Here is a 23,042-nt window from a genome sequence, read left to right as displayed (position 1 = left end):
TGTCAGCCAACGGACAGCTTACCCCATCAAAAAATCCAAGAGCAGCATCCTTGATGATCAGCATCTCTTATCTTCTTTAATTTTAGCATCATCTCCCTCAGCCACTTGACCCCAACTACCAGTCTCTGTTCAAGTACAGAGAAAGTTTCTACATATTATTTAGAAATTTTATAACATTTAACTCAAGAAGTTCTTGCCAACCATTTAATGATCTAGCAAGTATGTACCTGCCCGGGCACTGACATCACAGAGGGAACCCACTCCTGGTGGTATTTCCCACCACCGAGATTCAAGGGCAGGTGGGAGGGCTTTCTCCATGATTGCCCGAAGGCTCTGGAATAGTCTCTCCCAAGATTTACCATGTGTCTACTCTTTATGGGTTTAGGCACATGGTGAAGACTTTTTCTTTGCCAGGCATTTGGCTAGCCTCCCTGGAAACCCCCTGTACAGCTGCTGGTCTGGGGGGGCGGGGGGTAAGAGAATGGGGTTTGAGATTATTTTAATGCTATTTTATTGTTCTAATTGTTATATTTTATTTATGATTAGCAGTAAAGCCTGTTGTACAAACAAATACAATGGGTTCTAGAAAGCGGTTGGTAAGAATGGTGCCCTCTGAGGGGGGCAACTCCTACTGCCTTTTCTCCTCCATTGGCCCTGCTGGCTGTCCCCTTTGCAAAGCCCGGATCCAGCTTTGCAAATGGAGGGAGGATGCCTAAGGAGATGGGGGAACATCCCTTTGCAAAGCCGGGAAGCTGGCTTTGCAAAGGTAGGGGAAGCCTGTAGGGTGCCTGTGAAGATGAGAAGAGTTCTCCCCATCTCCATAGCGCCCCCCGCCCCAATACTGTCTCTGTCCCGCATGCAGGATTGTGCGCTCTTTTCCCTCAATTCTGCTTCCCAAGGCCCTCCAGGTTTCCTCTGTCCCGCATGCAGGCTTGTGCTGTTTCCAAGGCACCCAGGCTTTAGGAAGTGGGGTGAGGAGAGTGATCTTGCATGCGGGATGGAGCTAGTTCTGCCCTGCATTCAGGATTGTGCAGTCTTTCCTGGGGGGCCTTGGAAAGTGGGTTGGGAGGGGGGAAGACAGCCCAGCTTGCTGTCTTGTAGCCACTTCTCCCCCACCTAATTTCCCAAGGTCCAGAGGTCTCATAAGGGAGATGGAGGCCCAGATCCTGCTTGCTGGACTCAGGATCGGGCCCACTTTTCCCCACATAAGGGAGGTGGTGGTTGGAAAGCGTGGGATATCCTTCCAAGCCATTGGTTGGCGGTTCATTGTTGGACATTCCAATACTTGTATAAAGAATTATACAATTATGTATAAAGATTTTTGTGTGTGTTTTTTTAACCAGTAAGTTGCCTCGAGACGCTATATAAGGCAGTGATGGTGAACCTTTTCGAGACCGAGTGCCCAAATTGCAATCCAAAACCCACTTATTTATCGCAAAGTGCCAACATGGCAATTTAACCTGAATACTGAGATTTTAGTTTAGAAAAAACGGTTGGCTCCGAGGCACGCATTACTTGGGAGCAAGCTTGGTGAAGCAACTGTGCAATGCTTCGAACGGGAGAATCATGACCCTAGGAGGGTTTACTCAGAAGCAAGCCCCATTGCCAGCAACCAAACTTACACCCAGGAAAAGGATTGTTCTTTAGTTCTTCCCATGAAAATCAGTGGGGTTTAACAGCGCTTAGCAGAGTTACCCAGAGAGAAGGCTCTGAGTGCCACCTCTGGCACCCATGCCATAGGTTCGCCACCACTGATATAAGGTAGAGTAGAAGTATTTATAAATAAATAAATTTATAAATAAGTACAGTGCTGCATAGAGAAATCTATCAGTGTGGAAACTCTGGAAAGATGCCATACTATGGACTGCTTCTTGTCAACAATAGTTCTTTGACAATGCAGAGTAGTGATATCTATCCCTACTGCACAGTTTAACAATGATCTCCTGTGATTAATCGTAAAGGATTCGAAGAGGCTCATTCCCTCTTTCCATGTACAAGGATGTTCTTCACCACAGGGACCGAAAACAACCATTTTAGAAGCCTTTCCCCTTTATGTTATTTTCTTGACCAGAAACAGCCCTATAGGGTTATTTTAAGAGAAGGAAGTTGCACTGAAGAGGCTTTCCTAGCCCTGATCCAAATTAAGACCTCATGTGGCTGTTAAAAACAAAATATTCCACTAGAACACTTGGAGATTTTACACACAGACTTCCAGAGTCTTACCCAATTTAGCAAAACATGGCCAAGGAGCAGGTTTACATTGCCTATGAATGAAATAACCTTATTTTACTCCCTTGAACAAACCTTATGTTACTCATTTGAACAAACAAAGGGACTGAACTTCAGGCTCTTAGGATTTCATTTTAAGTTGTCTAGTGAAAATCAGGAAGATCACATTTGAAATACCAGAGTTTAAACTTTTATTTCATTACATGCAAACTCAATTAGAACGCTTTTAAAAAGTACTCAGCTATAAACTGTAACTTTACATATATACATCAAAAGGGCTCAGCTTTTCAAAAACTGAACATAATTTCATCTAGATTTGATGAATCCTGATTTCTTTCCCTATGCACACACGTCACAGTAATTTTATATTTGCCCACAGTCTGTAATCACAATTCTTTTTGACACTGTTCCCTTAGGACTGCCAAAAGATTCCATTTGCTTCACAACATCCATGCCGTCCTTCACAAACCCAAAGACAACATGCTTAAAGTCCAAATGCTCTGCCATTTTTAGAGTAATAAAAAACTGAGAATTGTTGGTGTCCCTGCCACGATTTGCCATGGACAGTAAACCAGGGCCAGTGTGCTTTACTTCGAAGTTTTCATCCTCAAATGCAACTCCATAAATAGATCGTCCCCCGCTGCCATCCTGGTTAGTGATGTCACCTCCCTAGAACAAATCAAGGAAATTGTGAAGCCTGATCCTTTATTTTCACAGGTTCCTTATCTAGATGTTCAGTGCCAGTAGTAGGCTCAGCCATTACATGCATTCCTATATACTACCAAAATTACTTATGGCGCAGTACCAGGCTGGGGAAGGGGAAGTGACTTCTGAAGGCACAGCGAGCAAATCTGCTGGCGGAGCAGCGGAATAGCAGAGATGTTCCTGGGGGGATTAGTCAGCTTCCACCCCGTGTTTGTAGCCAGTTGTGCCTTTGCCCCAGGTTTGGACTTACACTACCCTTTTGAATGGAATAAGTCCATTTAACCCTATGGAGGGTTTTCTGTTGGAGACAGGGTTTTCCCTCCCTGTGCCATTGGAAAGCCCTCTAGATATGGCAGCAGCACCGTCCCCAGCCACCCAGGACTCTGGATTGGACTGCCCATCTAATAAATGAAAGAAGCGGGTGAACTTTGGAGCTCAAAATACATTCTGATTATTTGTTTAAGAGATTCTCTTAGTTTATTTGGGCACACATTCAGTGCACTGAATGGCTGATTCTAGAAGTAAATTTATATGAAGCAATACATATGGCAGGGCTCTAATTCAGAGAAGTGGGTGGCATTTCATTTTCTCTTTTATTCACCATCCTACTGAATATAAATTGAGAAGAGTCTGTTTTTGAAACTGTAGGGACCCTTTAGTTTTATTAACTTTTATAACATATCCCTTGTCAAAATTGCAAATCCTTCAATATGTAAACCCAAAATTAATGTTTGCACTTACCTGACAGATAAAATCTGGAATTATTCTGTGAAATATGGAGTTTCTGAAACCAAATCCTTTTTCTCCTGTGCACAGTGTTCTAAAGTTCTCTGCGGTTCGAGGAACAATATTTGAAAACAATTCTATAGTTATACGACCTAGAGGTTCGTTGTCAGCAGAAACTTCAAGATAGACCACAGGGTTAGTTTCCTTTGACAGTTCTGCTGCTAGGGATACATGGCCTTTCTGCAACTCTGATAAGTTTTTTTGACACTCTTCAAATCTCCTCTTGAAGCAATCAGCCAGTTCTTGACTTTTAAATCGGACTGCAAGCTGTTCTACTTTAGCTTCACCATCTGAAATTGAAATCCCAAACATTATTCAAAGTGTGGCGATCAGATTATCCACCACATTCAGCAAAATCTGAAATAGTTTTCCCCACAAATACTTACCCGCATAATCTGTAGCAGTCCAAACCATAGCGTGGTTTGAGGTATTCAAGGGTTTTAATTCCATTGCTTTTGTGATTACATGGTTTGCACAAACTTTAAGAACTTGGTCCCTTCTCATTAAAACTCTATAGTATTTCTTCTGTGTATGGAACAAGATTTTTATTTCTCCCACACCACGTTCTTTCCACTGGTTGACTTCTCTATCCCATCTGTAGAGTTTTGACCTCTCTTTGAAAAGAATTTCTTCATCTTCTTCTCCAGATTTCACCTCAACCTAGATGGCAGATACACGTCATCTTATTCAGATCATGATTATCATTACAACTTAATATAGTCCATTCTTGCATTAAAGGTCTTGGAGGAAGCTATATTCTATTAAATATGATTTGTGTACTATTTGTTTTAGAAATACAAAAAGCTATTGTCTAGCACGCCCAGCCCAAGGAAGGAAATAAAAATTTAATTGTTTTTCCAGGTACAAAGTACCATGCACCATTGCCTCTTGGAAGCTGTGAAATCCCAGATCACAGTTACTTCCTTTTACCAATATCACATAAGGTAAACCCACCTGTCCTAAAAGTTAAACTTCTAAAACTTCATCAGGAATCTTTGTCTGAGCTCCCCATACAGTTGAACAGCAGAGTGGAATCCCATAATATATGACAGCTTCCATATATGCTAGCAGGTATTCATTCTCCCAGAGTGTTCCTCTACCAGTTCCTGGTACTTTCAGGCCTAATTCTCATTACCTTAGATATGCTTATACTAATATAATCTATTACTCTGAAACTTCAGGCAAAGTAGTGGCCTGGATTGCTGTCATCAACTGATGTAGAAGAGAAACCAAGACTGATAGCTTGAAATAAAGTCACAGTTGGAAGAGAGGGTAGCTGGGACAGTCCAGTATAGCCATCTGGCTCACATAGGGAGTCTGTGCAACTATAGTACACTTCCTAAGGAGGCTTCCTCAAATTACCACCTGATTTGACAGTCAATGTGGATATATAGCTTATCCTAACATATCCCTTGTTACTATATCTCTTAAGTCTTCTGAAATATCCTAGGCTGTTCCTACACCGGAACGAGTTATACCCAATGACCTGACAACACTATAGCTGTGCAGTGTAGGAACTGTTGCAGGTACCTTACAATCTCTTCCTCCCTAAATCTTTGATTCAAGTCTTACCTCTGGCAAAGATATTATTGGTTCAAAATGAATATCATCACTATGTACAATTTCTTCATCACTCCCATCTTCTTCATTTTCTCCTTTAGAAGCTGGCTGAGCTCCAAATACAGTTGCACCTGTATCTGCCCATTTGAAGTTTTTGTCTGTTCAGATGGAGGAAAGAGAATCTTAGTATTCCAGGAAAAACATCCTGAACTTATATACACAGCAACATTTCCCGCCTCAATATAAGTGCTTCATTACACTACTAAAAATCTACAACACAAGTCCCTTCAGTATACATGCATAAGTGTGCCTTACCTTTACAGCCAAAAGCAAAATCTCCAGAATTATTTGAAGCCAGATCAGCAAAGGACACACTATGTATGTTGCCAAGGTCAAAAGAGAAAGGCTTGTTTTCTGTATGAAGGAACAAAAGTGTAAAGATTATTTTACTAGAACTACCATAATTTTCTTCACTCTTTCTACCAGTACAAGCTCTAAAGATCTGTCCTCTTCTTTATAAACATATCTCTCAACACACACACACACACCCTCCCGATATACAAAGGATTTGTGGGTCATTTTTAAAACATTTCACTGAAACATTTTCAATATGTTGTCTATAATCCAAGCAGGCAGGGAGCTTTTTATATACACACACCCTGTACTTAAATGCAGCAAAGTTTTAACTAACTCAAGTTAATTAATGTGCATTATTAGATGCAGTGTGTTGAATAAAGCCAGCTTTATCACTTAATCTTACCTAATTCTCCAACTTTCTCAATCCGTCACTGCACTTGCCTTTCTCCCATGAATCTCAGCATAGGTTTTATGGTGTTCGAAAGGGGCCCCCCTCCTCCCCTCGTCACCCACAGAACAATTAGCTGGATCAACCCTTGTGCCTAATGCATGACTTCAAAATCTACTCCAAGCAGAAGAGTATACCCTGGTTGGTAGATGCTGCAGAATTTAAGTCATTTTCTTTTTTCTTTGACAAATCAACAGGTGTATCATCTCTTCCCAATAAAGCCTGCATCGTTTGTATAGATTCTGTAGCAGAGTGCAATTCTTCATTTCCACTGGTGGCTGCAACAGGTGCTCCTTCCTCAGTGGTCCTAATTTCAACTGAACTTGTGACTTCACCTGTTTGAGCTTCCTGAAAGAGAAAGTCCACAGTAAAAACTTTTTTGTTAGTGTTAAACTAGGGCTAAAGCTTCAGAGGTCTCAAGTGAATTCACATGAGAAGTATTGGACAGTACCAATAACCACAGCTAGTTCATCTAGCAAGGTAAATACCTGGCAATAGAAGTAAAGAAAAACTACAAAAATTACTGGTAATCTTAGCATCTTCAAGATGGTTTCATACCACATTAGTAAATGCTTATATTAGAACAGAGGCGTTCCTCCCATTGGGCAAAGTGGGCAGTTGCCTAGGGCGCCATCTTGTGGAGGGCGCCAAAAATGCAGGTTCGTTTGTGGAATTTTTTTGTATTTTCAGTGTTTTTTTGTTTTTGGCCTGCAGGGGGTGCAGTTTTTAGGCTAGCAGCACCAAAATTTCAGGGACATTTCTGGAGACTCTCCTGATGCTATCACCCCGTTTTGGCAAGGTTTGGTTCAGGGAGTCCAAAGTTATGGACTCCCAAAGGGGGTGCCCCATCCCCATTGTTTCTAATGGGAGTTAATAGGAGATGGGGGGCTACACCTTTGAGGGTACATAACTTTGGACCCCCTGAACCAAACTTCACCAAACCTGGGAGGTATCATCAGGACAGTCTCTTACTGATTCCACCAAGGTTTTGTGAAGTTTGGTCCAGGAGGACCCCCTGAACCAAACTTCACTAAATCTGGGTGCTATCATTAAGAGAGTCTCCTAAAGATACCCTGAAAGTTTGGTGCTGCTAGTTTAACAATTGCACCCCTGACAGCATGCACCCCCCCAAATTTCCCCAGATTTTCCTTTTAAATCTCCCCTCTTTCACATGGATTTAAAGGGAGAATCTGAGGTCCCCAGTTTAAACATTGAAAGTGATGCTGTTTCAGGGTGGGGGAGAAGCCACCCCAAAGTAGCATCACTTTCAATGTTGTTTAAACTGGGGACCCTAGATTCTCCCTTTAAGATGGATTTAAAAGGAGAATCTGGGCTCCCTAGTTTAAACACCATTGAAAATGATGCTGTTTGGGGGTGGATTCCAGCATCACTTGTTTAAAAGAGGGAGGCCAGATTCTCCTTTTAAATCCACCTTAAAGGGAGAATCTGGGGTCCCCAGTTTAAATAACATTGAAAGTGACGCTGTTTCTCCCAATTGGGGGTGTGTGTCTGGATACAACACCATAAAATGTTTTCATAGCAGTAATAAAGCATTTTGAAAATGTTTTCAAAAAAATATTTCTGCTGTGGGCATGGCCCACTGCTGTGTTCAGATTTGTGAGTTGGGGCATGTTCTATAATGTGATGGTGACCTGGTGGAAAAAATCATTGTTTGGTCACGGTGAGGGAGGGTGGCCACCCATGGGGGGGGGGGGGGGGGGACATCTAACTCAGGTTTTTGCCCAGGGCTCCAGTTTGCCTAGGTACGCCACTGTATTAGAACCACAACACTTGTAGTCTAGCTTCCTTTTCAAGCTATGTCATCTACCATAACTTCCCTCCCAATGCAAATTACAGTGTGCCAGACATAATAACAAGTATAGTGCAGAAAAAACCCTACATGTCAACTAGTTTAAGCTATCTTACAGCTCACATAATTGAGCTCTAGCCATATGCTGTAAAGGAAAGAAAAAATTCTGGGATCATTGCCAATGTGGTCTCACCCAAGATACTTTCCTGAGCTTATGTATGAAATAAACTAGACTTCTTTAAGTACAAGCAAGTCTTTATAAGTCACCTCATGAGAAATTTAATAGTCCATTACTAGCTATGACAATTCTTGATGACCCAGGGGAAAAGGGAAATATTCAAGCTCATTTGCACCTTCCTGTTTAATGTAGCATTTTATATAGATAAGCCCCAAATGTTGTAGTTTACAAACCAAATCCAAAGATAAAGGAGAGAAGGAGAAAGACTTGGGGCAAAGAAGGATTTTGCCTCAGTTTTACTGGATTCTGCAGAACATTTCTGCTGACAGAACAGGTTTGTCAGTCCACCTGACCTTCCTACTCTTCCTTTGTCCAAAATATACGGGGCATTCTAAGGAACAGCATGAGCAGGAGTTTAATATGTGAGAGGAGAAAAGAAGGATTTAGCAAAGACTGCTCTCTTCTCCATTCATGGAAATCAGTGGTGGGATTCAATCTGATAAGTAAATCCACTTGCAGGGATATTTAAGACCACACTGTGCTGTGTTACCTACTTTAGTTTCTTGAATTTTTCTAAGCTCTCTTTGGAAGTCTTCCAGGTTGCCATCGTCTTCTTCAGTGTCACTGCTAATGCCACAAAGAAATGTTGGAGGAAGCTTCAGCATCTCTGCTTTAGCCTTTTCTTCAGGAGTCGGTTTCTTTTCCCAGACTAGAACACACTCACTCCCACTTTCTGCCTCATTTTCTCCTGTGATACCTAAACAGAGAGTACCTTAGATTTTACTTTTAAAAGTGGACAGTAAAGCAGAATGAGGTAGAGCATACAAATTGTTCATGATAAGATTAGGTGGATCTGCTCATAAAAAACAGGCAAATATTTCACAAATCACTTTTCAGAAGTTTCTCCGTGCAACCTGTCCCTGTAACAATTCCAGACTTATATCCATTTTGTAGAGTCATTTGGATGATCTCTATAGTAGGTATGCTAGGACCTTTCTGCATGGGCCAAAAACAGCGTCCTAGGGACGGCAAAAACGCCGTTCCTAGGGAGCTGTTTGCATAGGAGACGCTGTTGCATCGCAGCAGTGCTGTCCTCGCTCCCCCCCAGTGGCGCAAAGCCGCCACTTTTCCACCTCGCTCCACGAGCGAGGTTGTTGAGAAGGGACGGCTTCCCGTCGGTGCAGTGCGAACTGCACTGCAGGGGAGCCGCCCCTTTCCCCGTCACTCCCACTCACCTGCCTCTCCAGCGTCATTCTGGACTGCAGGGACCCGCCCACACTGTCCTCCGATCTCCAGGGGTCGGAGGGCAGCATGGGAGGGTTCCTGCAACCCTCCAGAATTACGCTGGAGAGGCAGGTGAGTGGGGGAGGGAGACCGTGCGGAGCCGCCTCTCTGGCTAGGGAGGTACCCGGGACTGATCGTGCGAGTAGTTCCCACACCTCCACCGGCATAAATTATGCCAGTGGAGAAGCCCTGCTGCCGCCGTGCGGAAAGGTCCCTAGATTGACAGGTGGTGGCTAGCCCAAAGTCAGCTGGTGAGCTTCATGGCAGAGTGGAGATTTGTTCATCATTTTCCTAGCTTGTCGTTTGACATTGACATCCGTATCACACTGGCACTAGCATACCTTAGACTTGGTGTGAAGATAAAATGGGGAAGGGGAGAACCTTGCATCCCACCCTAATCTCCATGAAGGAAAGACAGGATGAAATGTTAGCAAAAAGGTAATTGTACACTGTTGATTATAAATGTCATGTTTGTAGCAAGAGTCTCCTCATGGGCTGTGGGGTGGCAGGGCTCTCATTTTTCCTATAAACATCATGAATTACAACACCTGTCCATGAAAACTGCTTATTTTTCTAATAGATTCTTAAGGCTGCAATGTTATTAGCTTTTATGCACACTTTCTTAAGTCACAACAAATTTGGATTTCTTTTCATTAATTACTTTGTTATTATTCTACAATGCTCTGCATATTATACACTAGACAAATAACTGTGCAAATTATTGTAAATTTGGAATTAAAAATTACAACCCTTAAACCCTTGATGTTAACAAAACTCCTCCTAGTCAATGTGTTGTACCTGCTTCAGTTTCCTTTGGCCTTGATTCTTTAGGTTCATCAGGATATAACTTTCCATTAAGATTTCTCACTGCTGTTTCATAGTCCTCATCTGAAATATGATAAGAGGTGCATACTGTGGCATCAATTACTACTGACTGCACTACATAAATTCAAGCCTACTGCTGTATGAATTAAAGGAACAGCTCATTTAAGTCAAAGGTATTTCAAGAATCCACTAGCAATACTGCTGCCCCAAACAAAAATAACAACCAGTTCACATGTGTTCCAAAGTCTCAACAAATAAGACACAAAGCAAAGTCCCAGCTGACAACAACAGGACTTAACAAAAATCAGAACTAAGGATAGGGTGCTGATAGTTAGGCTTGTAGTAAAAATAAATTAATTCCTATTTTTAAAAGAGCATACTTTAGAAGCAGAAAGTGTTATATTCTCAACCATCCATGAACAGGAGGCATATGGTGTTCCTCTCTGTTCCTGCAGCTCCTTTCTGACCTTCAGAAAGATAATTTCTGGGGTTGTGGGATTCATGCAAGAGAACAGCCATCTGGGTTGGTGGGCTGGAATGAAGATAGACAACAAGGTTTTCCTTAGTGGAGCTGCACTTATGGAATAGGAAGAGCAATTCCTCATTCCAGTGCCCTCACCACACACATAACTCTTTCTCCTTGCAAGTCCTGTGTCCACAACTATGATCTTTCTGGGGGATGAAAGCTGCTGCAGGAAAAGAGAATGATAAAGGAGAATGTCCGCATCCCATGCACAGGGTAGTAAGACAGATGCTAAAACCAATTTCTGAAAGTCAAGAAGATTGAGAGTTGAAAACAGGAATTGCAAGAGAAGTAACAGTAAAAACTATTTAGCAAATAAGCATAGCTTTAACCCTTGTTAGTTTTATATACAAAGTTATTCTTCATTATCTTGATGTCACTTCGCTAGTTAGAAAAGCTAGCCTGTTATAAGTCATACTTGAGACAAGTCATACTTGAGACAAGCCTTTTTTCTGTCCATTGTTCCAGGGGCACTACTCTGCTTCTCCAGTCTTATACAGATTCAGAAACAAAGCCATCAACTAGTAAAGGCATAAAGCAAAGGCAGGGACACGGAATACTGCCATCTTCCATAACAGAAGGCAGCAAAATACAGGCTTGACGTAGAATAGTGGCATAGTTAGGGAACAGCATTAGCAACCCTTTAATATTCTTCACTATGTTTTTATGCTTCTCTCCATGACAGGTTGGGGTCAGAAACAGAAGCCCCTAAAATCACCAAGAACAGAAGAATTACACAATGGACATAAAACAGGAAAGGTCTGTCTGCACTTGCATGGACTGATACAAGGAACTTCCGTGTTTTGATACCATCCTGCAATGTAAGATGATTTTCCTGGAAAGGTTCTTACCATCATCATCATCATCCCCACTACTCAGATAGTCAAGCTTGTTCTTGTAGCAGAAGAATGTTGGTGGTAATTTGAGTGAGTTTGCAAGAGCTCTTTGTTCAGGAGTGGGTGTCAACTCATATACAATCAATACATCATCTGAAGTAACATCATCCGGTTCCTTCTTAATCTCAGCTATTGAAAAAAATACAAATACATGACTTGACTGAGCAAGTTTAAATCAGAAATTGTGACTTGTAGTACAAAAATATTTACAAAATAGACAAGTTGTACATATATCCAGGTACAAGACATTAGCATCAAAATTTAAATCAAACCGGCACGATGGAAAACTTAGTATGAGATTAGTGTCCTTCCAAAAAAGGCCATTTTACCAAAGTCATGCCATGCTTTTGATTAGACAGCAATTAGTCATCACAACACATTTCCATCCACTTAAGAGCGCCTTCGATCCAACACAATGGGTATCAAGCACAAATCAAAAGCTAAGGATTCATTTACACAATCTGCACACTGATTTTACTTTTGATCACTTCTAAGAACTATATAATCCCCTTAATATTTGCAGAAGAGAAAAACTCTAGTTACATTTTTAATCTTGTTTTATCTCTGTGGGGGGTGCTTGGGTGTTTTTCATTCATTCGCTTGGACAATCTGAGTGGAAAGTTGGTTTCAAGGTCATATATACAAGGAATCTCATCAGTTGAAAGACTCCTCATTTAGTAAAACGATGTTTCTGAAGGCAACCAAATGTTTTTTAAAAAACATAAACAGTTAAAATGTTTTGAAACTCATCTGCTATTCTTCCTATGTGAGTTACAAATCAAATTTTACCCATAAGATGTAAACTGAAGCCTCAGGATTTGGGGCTATTTTCATCAGAACATAAGCTTCTTAGGAAGGCTAATGTTCTAACTTTCAAAATAATCAAAGTAGCATTTTTGCAAGGTTTCGTAGTTTACCTGACAGGGTATTTGGGGGGGGGGGGATGAGTTATTTGGGGGATTTTGTTTAATCTTGTTTTAAGCATTAATGCTTTAATTATTGCATGTTAGCCACAAGAATCAAAAGAAAAGACTGGATACTAATATTTAAATATAAACATTATGTACTTATGATCAAGAAGAGCGACAAATCATTAAAGGCAAAATCTGGCTAATGTTTGTAAGTCCCATGTATTCCAGTCATCAGTTTTAATGTTTGTTTTATTTATTGATACCATCTTTCCACCCTTAAGGTGGCAAACACTTAATAAGACATTTAAAATGAACTTTTAAAACAACTAAAACATGAACAGGAAGAATGGTCAGTAAAAGGACACCAAGTGAAACACACAACCCTTCGCCTGCTGGTAGAAGACAATGGCCAAAAAAGTCCTTTCTTAGGCTGCCACCCTGTCTTTCCTCAGATGGCACGGGCTACTGAAGCAGGGACCCCAAAGATGTCTGCAATGATCAGGAAGGTTCGTGTGGGAGCATACAGCCCTCAAGCTTTGGGGGAGCCAAGCTATATAAGACTCTGAAGATCCACTCTAACACCCTTAATTGTGCCCTGAAGCAAATTATGAGCCAGTGTAGGCAAAAAAATGAGACTGGAGTGATAAAGGCCCCTAAAACCCACTCAAAACACTCCGATCTTTTACTCACGGAATTAAAACAAACTGTTTGCCTTTTGAAGGGTGGTCCCCTAGATTATAAGATAAACAGTATTCCCTATTTATTCTAATCATCAAATGCCTTCACTGTTCCAAAAGCTCCATTTTCACAGAGACATTAAACCCCCTATTTATGCCTACACAGAAACAACAACTCTTCCAATATGGCCTCTTGTTATTGTTTCAGCCAGTGTGGTGTAGGAACTAGGGTGTTGCACTAGGATCCAGAATCCCCAGGTTTGAATCCCTGCTGTGCCATGAAGGCTTATTGGGTGATCTTGGGCCACTCCCAGATACTCAGCCTAACCTACTTCACTTAATTGTTGTACGGATAAAATTAAGAAGAGGAAAAGAATGCAAGCTGCTTTGGGTCCCCATTAGGGAGAAAGGCAAAACATAAATGAACAAATAAATAGCACTGCTGTTACTTTGCTATAGCTCTCTGTTCACAATAGGCTTTTTACACGTCTGTCAGCACTACCTCAACAATTCTGTACATAAAATATTGGAAAAGAAACTCTGTTTGGAAGGTCTAGCTAATTAAAATAGAGATAAACAGCATTCTTTTATTCTTGTGGTGGTTCTCTGTGATACTGAATGCAGCTTGATAGAACTGCTCCTTTCCCCCCAAAAAACCTGCAGCTTTTTTGTACTTCCAATTTGAAAATACATGTGACTATGTAAACGGATCTTGTGATATGCACATCCTTCCTTTCTATACCCAAACTTATTTTATCAGAAGGCCCCACTGAATCCAGAACTGAAAAACAAAGCCCTTCATCATTATTGCGTTTGAATGCATTTGCATCACAAAGCTCAGTTTTACCACCAACAGAAAGCAGGAGAGCTGGGCCACGGTGATTTTTCTTCTCACATTCCAAAGTGTATGTTAAAAGTTCCTAGTGACATTTTTGGTTTTATATTTCACTACTTGAAACATTTAGTGAGCCTGGGGTCAGTTCATGATGCAAGTCATTCTGGCATGAAAATACTTATTTAAGCGTAAACATATTTTTGGTAAAGTCACTTCCAAGAGGTTTTAGAATGCTTCCCCCAACCTTTCAGATTTAAATGGTTTCCACTTCAAATAAAGCCACAAAATTCCAGTGGCCCTGAAAAAAGACATCACTCTGCAGCATTCAGATTGTTGACTTTTCAAGTCTGTTGGTGGTAACTAGATAATGCTGTAAATCATACAATCAATACCATACACTTTACAGCACATTTCATCATTTAAACATGCAAAGTGCACATTGTTTTCATGCACATTAAATGTACTAGCATGTATCTCTTTCACATAATAACCAAGAACAAATCCTAAAAGAGTGTTAGAATTAAGTGCTCTGGCATTCCACAAAATGCATCGTTCAGAGAACAAAACTAGCATGTCAGGTTCAGTTTAGCAAGGGCCAAGTCATCAACACAAAAATCCAACCAGCCAAAACCTAATTTTGTTGTTCAAAATTGTTGTTCAAAAAAGTGCTCTGATGAAACTGACCTACACAATGACAACAGTTTTCCCAATAAAGCATTACATTCTATTTAAGGCTGCAAACCCTCTGGACACCAATTTGGGACCAACCCCATATTGAACTCAGTGTAACTTCTGAACAACAACAAGAAGAGTTTGGATTTATACCCCACCTTTCTCTCCTGTAAGGAGATTGAAGGTGGCTTACAAGCTCCAGATAAGCTTCAGCCACTCAGATGGTGGACTGGGGAATCAACCCAGTTCTCCAGATTAGAATTCACCTGCTCTTAACCACTACACCAGGCTGGCTGCTCTTAACCACAAGTTCATGCTGCAATTTCTCATGTTGTATTTGACAATCATAAACCAGACCTACAGCTCCACCTGTTAAGTTCTGCAATATTATGATCAAATACAGCGCTGCAATCTGAAATGAAAGAGCTTGCTACCCACATTGCCTTTTCACTTTCTTTTTAAAAATCCTAACGCAGAAGTCAGAAAAGGGCAGCGTAGTGTCCTGCTTAGTGTCTTGCTTCTTTGAACAAACTCTTCCTCCAGGCTTACTGTAGTTTAAATGGTTCTTCTGATGGAAAAGGGCTCTTTTGGAGGATGTCTGAATCCACCACACTTGTAACAGGCGAGTGTTACAGTTGAGAGCTTGAGGTACTCAGTTAACTGGGCTCCCCAAACCCCAAAGGGTTTCCTCTTCACTAGTAATAAGATACTGGAGGACTCTAGCATTACCAAATATTTAGTAACTCACCGTGATAGTAATATGAACTGTTGAAAACCGATTTCCTGACATTATTATTTTAATAGTCACATGTGACCTCAGGGAAAAAGTGCCCTCAAGTGTGATTTGGCAAAATCAGACAGTGCAATTCTTCTTTCCATTCTGTGCCATTTTCCTGCTGAAAAAGATGCTGTGAGCCTACTTGTGCTTGCCCTACTGTGGTGCTGCATACACGCTCATCGCAGCTTGTGCAGGCGCATGGCGAGACACATTACTTCCCCACCCCCACCGACAGCATTTTCAGCTGAGGGTAGAAGGGAATGCTGAATCTCTTCTTCTTGATTGTGGCTGTTTGGGGATATTAATTCCTTGATGTTACATCTTACTGCAAAAAGAATAGAGCTGGGTTGGGGAAACCTCGATTCATGTCAGATAGAACATCTAGTTTGGATGACACGCAGCTTGTGGAACAAATCCAGCACTGACACTGGTTTTACAAACAGCCAAAGGCCCTGCACTTTCCTGCCCACAGTGAGTCTAGCAAGCAGCACTATTAATCATTCAAGTTATTTTGACCCTGTTTTCCCCTAAAAGGGATCTAAGGAGCAGCTTACAGGAATTAAGATCTTACATTTTTTGAATACTGAATCAAGCAAAGCTTGCAAGTCAATGGCTGATCACTAAGAATTTAGGAATCTACAAGTTTGAAGGGACTCAAGAACTAGCTTACCACCAGAACAACTATAGACACTACTACTCCTAAGCATGCTTGTTAATTGTTCTACACTTTTATACCATTAAACAACCAGTTACTTTGCCCAAAATGAGGAATTTCCAAGACGTTATATAACACCACATTCAGTGCAGTGTGTAAATACCTTTACTACCAGGTGGAGTGGGAGATGTGCTGGTCCAAAAGGCCATTGGGTTAGACTTAAAAAGGCTAAAGTTTAACCCTAGAAAATAAATTGTGTGATTTAAGTATTCAATTAACACATCTCAGAGGGCAAGGGGTATGGCCCAACAAAGACACCACTAATTGTTACACTGTATTATATGAATGTGATCTGGAGCACAGAGATCAATTTAACAGTAGAAATTAAAACAGAGCTGTTAACAGGAACATAACTTTTTCATACTATCAGAAACAAAATCCTACAATTTTTAACCTAAATTGAAAGAAACATCAAAGGCAATGTTAAGGATTCTGTCAAAATTAATGCTGACTTTCACAGAAGCAACATATTTACATAAACACCTGCAATGAAAAAACCACTGAAGGTGATTAATTCCTCTATCATAATCTTTCTTTGCTCTCAGCCTTTTAAGGAAATTTCACGTTCCGATAGGACAGACGTTTGTTCAAATATTTATATTCATATACTCAAATGCAGCCTACATTTTTTCCTTCACCCTTGAAGATGAACCTGCCATTTGTTACTAAATCGCATAATTCAATCAAGTCTGCAGGACGCCCTGAAGATGCCTTCACTCAGTCATCTGAAACCATTCTTTCATGTTCTCCTTCTCTTTTTTGTTCAGCCCAATTAAGGAATCTGGAGAATTTTGCGTGTATTTCCTGATTGTTTTGCTTGGTCCTAAGAAAAGCTGTTACACAACTATTTTTCTTACAATTATCAATATTTTTATTGAAATATCACACCCCAAAATCCAATCAGCAAAACACTGTGACAAGTGAAACACCATCTGGACTACAAAACAATCCCTCATGCTAAGGATGCAAACTTTGGCCAAAGAGAACTTATCTGAGAAATTGGAGCTCACCTGATTTACCTCTTCCTAAAGAAAACATCCCAGCCAGGAATGGTTGGCTGCTGAAGCCATGTTCAGATATCAAGTGTTATAAAAATCAAACTATTACCCGTAACTTATTTTTTCTTCACTGATTTTCATAAACAAGGAACAAAACAGCAACTAAGTTTTAGAGCAGTGGTTCTCAACCTTCCTAATGCCGCGACCCTTTAATACAGTTCCTCATGTTGTGGTGACCCCCAACCCTAACATTTATCCATTTTACCGATGGAGAACACTGATGCAGAGAGTCTTAGGCGACCCCTGCTCAAGCGTCGTTCGACACCCAAAGGGGTTGTGACCCACAGGTTGAGAACCACTGTTTTAGAGACTTATCTGACCAGCTTTCAGCTTTAATATTTATACCACATCAAGGTCTCATAATGTTCAGATCATGACTTTTTAACTTCAATGGCTGATTTCAGCAATGTTGCTAGTAATGAGCATCCAGAAGCTTCAGCCAACACTTAAAATAGCGTAGCCCAACCTTCCAATGAGCTAAGATAAAGAACAGAAGACCTACTCTTCAGTAAGAGTGCTATTTAACAGTTATTCTTCTACATATAATTGAAGGAGAATGTTATGGCTTTACAGTTATAAATCTATTGCATCCTGTATAAACACAGTGCTTTTTTCTCCAATCATTTTAAAAGTCACAAAGGGATCTTACTTTTAATGATTTCTCCCCTATCTTTTCTTCTGCCTGAGAACTACATTCGGGTTTGCAGCCATGTAGATTTAAAAACTACATATTTGTGGTTATATCCGAAATTGAAGCTTTTGTTTTGACTTACTGAAATTGGTGGGTGAGGTAGAAACACAGATGCATTACGAACACTTCTAACTTAAGAAGCTGAATTTCAAGAAATGCTTACCTTTTTCTGGTATTTTAAATGAAAAGTTAGCAAGTTCATCCATTTTAGAAGTCGCCATCTGAACTTCTTTGCCATAAGAGTGCTTCCAGCCACTATCTTCCCGACGCCCGGCAGTTCTGCATTTCACACTGCCAAATGTGTGCCCTGGTTCTTTCTGTGCTGTAGTTGGACATCCTGAACTATCATTCGGGCTCTTGGGAGAATTAAAACTGAAACCAAACAAAGATCCTGTTGCTGACGTGTTTCCAAATGTGAAAGGCTTCGACTTCTCATTATTAAAAATACTTTTGACGGATTCTGAGCCGAACACAAATTTGGGTGGCGAAACCACTGCTTTTGTTGGCACCTCAGAAGCACTGGGCACTTCTGATGTTTCGACCGTTTCGTCAACTATCTCTTCCTTTTGGTTTAAATCCGTTCTCTCCCGGGTGATTTCTTCCAATACAGCAACAGCCATTTTTCCACATGGCGATTCTTTTGGAGTATTCGTGCGCGAACACAGAGGTGTAATTAAAGTGTCTTTTTCTTGAGCACATCTTGCTTCCTCAAAAATCTGCCTAAAGGACTCCGCAACATCTTGCAACTTAAATCGCACAGCCAAGAGCTCCACTTTTCTTTCCCCGTCAGCAAAGTCACACGCAGTCCACACCCATGCTCTCTCTGTCCCCTTCATTTGCTGGATGTTCATGTCTGGGGTTATTCTGTGATTGGCACAGAGCTTTAATACCTGGTCCCTCCTCATGACTATGCGAACTAGCTTAGTGTCGTAATTCTGCAAGATCTTCAGATCCCCGATACCTCTCTCCTTCCACTGATTGGCATCTTTATCGTATCTATAGAGCTTGGCTCGGTGACTGAAGACCACTTGCTCGTTTTCTTCACCACTTGTTACTTCTACAAGGTCAGGTAACGGTACCACTGGTTCAAAGTACTGAGCATCTCTTTCATCCTCTTGGGTTACATCAGACTCTTCATCTGTGCCTACTGAAGTCCTGCTTTGGTTGTGCTTGGAAGGAGACTTTGAAGGACTCAGAGCAGATTTGAAGCTGAAGTTAAATCCTGCCGTAGACTCGCCAAACCGAAACAGATTTTTCCTCACAGGGCTACTGGCCCGAGGCAATGCATAAACTGAATTATTGGTGCCATCTTCCAGTGCTTCCCCACGCAAGTCATAGTTGTCCCATTCTAATGTAGGTCCAGTGCTGTCAGCATGTGGCTTTATAATCAAGTCAGAAGGGCTAGCAGCAGAAACAGAATTCCTGTTTTCTTCATCTGCAAGCTTAGTTTTGTCATCTGTCAGAAAGGTTTTGAGATCTTTCAATCCACTTTTCATTTCTTCTGCTTTCTGGATGAGCTCGGCTGTTTTCCCAGTGTCCACAAGTTTGTGTGGGGTTTGGAGTGGTATGTCCAGCAGCAGCCTTTGACATTCTTCAAATTTATGTTTGAATTCCTCAGCCTGCTCTGAAGTTTTGAATTTAGCTGCCAATTGCTCCAACTTTGCATCACCATCAGAAAAGTCACTGGCTAGCCACATCCACGCTTTGTCTGAGCCAGAGAGGGACTTCAGGTTCATGGTGGTTGTGATCCAGTGGTTTGCACAGACCTTCAGCACCTGTTCACGTCGCATGAGCATCCGCAGCTTGCCATTAACTTCATTCTTCAGAATTTTCAAGTTGCCGACACCCCGTTCTTTCCACTGGCTCGTCTCTGCATCAAACCGAAACAATTTCACCCTTTGTGAGTATAACACGGTCTCATCCTCTTCTCCAGTGACAAGTTCCACTTTGTCAGGCATCTGGACAACCGGGTCAAAATGAATGTCATCAATGTCCTCTGTTTTATATGCATCCTCCTCCTTGCCAAAATCGCCAGAGGAACTTGCTTTGGAAGGAGATTTAGCCTGAGAAGAAAAGAGTTTTTCGCCTGCACCTGTAAACCCTTTAAAATGTGGGTCTTTTGTACCAAACTGAAATCCTTCGCCAGCTGATGTTTTTGCAAGATCTGCAAAAGTGAAAGTGCTGCTATGTTGGCCAAAAACTAAACTGCTGCTCTCTTTGCTAGACGAATCCTGAGATTTTTCACCACCGCCTCCCTTGGAGTTCTTTTCAACCAGGTTACCTTCTTTATTCTGTTCATCTTTTGCAACATCTTTGCTAGGTTCTTGTATCCCAAATTTGAATCCACCCGCAGGAGCAGGCATTGAAAAATTAAATCCACTCTTCATCGGCTTAGTTTCTACACTAGAAGGAATTTGAAACATGAAGGAAGAAGATTTCTCTTGCTCTGTAGAGTGGCCAAATTTGAAACCTTGTTCTGAAAAGTTGCTCTTGAAACCGGTCTCCAGAGGTCCTTTGCTGGGTTCTGATAACTTGCTTTTGAAGCCAAACGTAGGAGGCGCAGTATTAACAGGCAGGGATGGAGCACGACTGGATGGATTTGGAGCCTGACAAGCTTCACACGTTGAAGAAAAAGCTTTATTTCGTACCAAGCATGTACTGCAGTCCCATTCACCTTCCTTTTTAAAGAAAGCAGCCCCAAAGTCACTCTGTTGAACCTTTGGAGCATCTGTTTGGCCAGAGTTGAACTTTGCTTGAGCACCAAAGGCTGGTGCATTAGTTCCACTGGGAATCTTGCAGACGGTACAATGCGATGCACTGGCTTCGTTTCTTACAGAGCAGACCTGGCATTCCCACTGCTTTTCTGTCTTAGCAGGCAAAGGTCCAAAGGTACACTGTGCATTTTCAGCATTCGGTTTGAAAACTAAAGCAGGTTCTGTCTGAGAAGTCACAGCTAGCGATGTTTTATCGAATGGCTTTGGACTCTCGCATGCTACACATTTCTGTGCACTTTCTTTATTTCTAGTCAGGCAGACGTTGCAGTCCCACTCATCTTTCTTTAGTGCAAACCGGTCACCGAATCCATGCGCTGCGTGTGTTGCCAGAACTCCCTTGTCAGAGGAAAAGGAGGCAGGTGTAGACCCAGTTGATGAAACTGTAAATGTACTTTTGGTATTAGCATTTTTTGCTGTATTGTTCATATTAGAGCCTGAACCTTGGCTGCCACCGCTGACAGAGGATGTACCGCTCTTAAAATGGAACCCAGGATCAGGTTTACTAGAATCCTTTGCGTCGTGAGTTATTTCTCTTGGCCCAATATTTTGAGTAGCCTGTTCACTAACAATCGGTCCAGGGTCCTTCAAACTTTTCTGAGCCTCCTGAAATTTGCTCTTGAATAGCATAGCTTCTTCTGGGGTTTTAAATCTGATTGCCAGTTGTTCAGGTTTCGGCAACTCATCTGCGTAATCTAAAGCATGCCAAACAAATGATTTGTCTGAACCAGCATTTGGTATCAAAGTCATTTCAGGGCTTATGTAGTGATTTGCACAGATTTTCAACACTTGCTCTCGCCTCATCAGCAATCGGATTTTGCCAGTGACTTTATGCCTCAGAATCTTCACATTGCCAACGCCCCGCTCTTTCCACTCTCTGCATTCAGCATCAAAACGAAAGAGTTTAGCTCTGTTGCAGAAAATTTCCTCCTCATCTTCCTCACCTGTTTTTACCTCAATCTTGTCAGGCAGTGGCACAACAGGTTCAAAATGAGGCCCATCTTCTTCTTCTTCAACACCATGGGTACTTCCGCCATCTGTTTCATGACTTCTGTTCACTACATCTGAATTTGGAGTACCAAACATAGGCTTGCCAAGATCTTGGAAGCTGAATCCATCTCCCTTAATGAAACCACAGGGTTTGGGTTGGTTCTGGCCCATTTTTTCTACGAATGAAATGCCTGAAGTATTCTTGATACCAAAGCTGAAGATACTGCGCTGCCCAGCGGCATGTTCACCAGCAAGCTTTTGTCCTATATAGCGATCTTCTTTTATAGGTTTATCTGATGTCAGAAGACCCAAAAGACTATCGCTGTTATTATACGGTGCACTGTGCGGTTGCGCTCCAACCTGAGGTGATGAAAAAGTAAAATCTCCATCATTAGATTTGAAATTGGAATTAAATTTGAATGTAGTGGATTGACTAGACTGAGCTGGGCCTATCAACGAAGGTGGCTTTGCTCCCTCTGCTGGTATAGGCTGTCCAAAGTTAGGCTTTCCAAACTCTGTCACCTTTGACTCTGCAGATCTTGGAACTGGAGGCGCTGCTGAAGGTTTGGTGAAGTAGCCTGGCTCAGGGAGTGGGGGGTTCGTATTTGTTGGCAGAACACCATAATTGTAATAGCCTTCATTACCACGAGGAGACAGAATTCCAGTTGAAGGAGAATCAAAACGCAGTGGAGTACTATACATGTCTTGTGAAAACATACAAGCAGAAGTATTCTGTAGTGGAGGAGTATGCATCGGCTGTTGATAGGTGTATATATGTTGCTGAGGTGTCAGTCTATTCATCGTACAGACAGGAGCCTGGAAAAAAAAAATCAACATATTCAGATTTAGCCATGAAGCCTTAGTAGTTGTATTCAATACAATTTTCAATTTACATTTTAGGGTGGAATGCCACATTACATTAAGCTGCAGGAAACTGTGTAACAGCTGGGTTAAAAGTATGATGGGAGGTGACAAAAAAGTTGCAGTAGCTACATTCAGAAGAGTAGTGGGAATGTTTATAACCATCTCAGCATCCCAAAAAAGTGTAACCTCACCCATTTTCATCAGCTGTTCCTTCCCTTTCCCATAGTAAAAAAAGGGCTTAAAATGCTAATTTAACTAAGTAGATTGGTTTGCAAGTTAGGTCTTTGTCTCTTCATGTCCAAAAATACTATATCATCAATAATATTTAGCGGCTACCTTTGTGGGAGTCGCATTAGTGGCTGCTGTTCGTAGAAGGTACTGGGAAGCTGGAGATGGGTTGTAGTAGACCGATGGATCTGTTGTAGCAACTGAAAAAACAAGAGATCAAGGGTAAGTTGACCATTTGCTTAAACGTAAAT

The 23,042-nt window shown here is 41.4% G+C and overlaps 1 protein-coding gene across 3 annotated transcripts in view; it reads right to left on the bottom strand.

Moving 5' to 3' along the window:
- Positions 1 to 2,396: 2,396 nt before the first annotated feature.
- LOC125431532 (E3 SUMO-protein ligase RanBP2-like) overlaps positions 2,397 to 23,042 on the bottom strand; it is a 37,986-nt gene continuing 17,340 nt past the window's right edge. The window contains exons 19-31 of one of the 3 annotated variants that reach the window (XM_048494407.1): positions 22,900 to 22,991; positions 18,102 to 22,515; positions 16,293 to 16,370; positions 11,557 to 11,730; positions 10,156 to 10,245; positions 8,628 to 8,830; positions 6,223 to 6,433; positions 5,596 to 5,694; positions 5,293 to 5,438; positions 4,107 to 4,380; positions 3,676 to 4,010; positions 2,568 to 2,898; positions 2,397 to 2,500 (exon numbers count right to left, since the gene is read on the bottom strand). In XM_048494407.1, coding sequence (XP_048350364.1) covers positions 2,593 to 2,898; positions 3,676 to 4,010; positions 4,107 to 4,380; positions 5,293 to 5,438; positions 5,596 to 5,694; positions 6,223 to 6,433; positions 8,628 to 8,830; positions 10,156 to 10,245; positions 11,557 to 11,730; positions 16,293 to 16,370; positions 18,102 to 22,515; positions 22,900 to 22,991 — 6,422 coding nt within the window. In that variant the 3' untranslated portion in view covers positions 2,397 to 2,500; positions 2,568 to 2,592. Of the gene's footprint in view, positions 2,899 to 3,675; positions 4,011 to 4,106; positions 4,381 to 5,292; positions 5,439 to 5,595; positions 5,695 to 6,222; positions 6,434 to 8,627; positions 8,831 to 10,155; positions 10,246 to 11,556; positions 11,731 to 16,292; positions 16,371 to 18,101; positions 22,516 to 22,899; positions 22,992 to 23,042 lie in introns of all 3 variants that reach the window. The other 2 variants (XM_048494406.1, XM_048494408.1) reach the window with 2 other exon arrangements.

Source organism: Sphaerodactylus townsendi, linkage group LG04 (assembly GCF_021028975.2).
Source record: "Sphaerodactylus townsendi isolate TG3544 linkage group LG04, MPM_Stown_v2.3, whole genome shotgun sequence".
Taxonomy (NCBI): Eukaryota; Metazoa; Chordata; class Lepidosauria; order Squamata; family Sphaerodactylidae; genus Sphaerodactylus; species Sphaerodactylus townsendi.
Note: the sequence above shows the minus strand (reverse complement) of the source record. Positions and strands in the feature narration are given on the sequence as shown.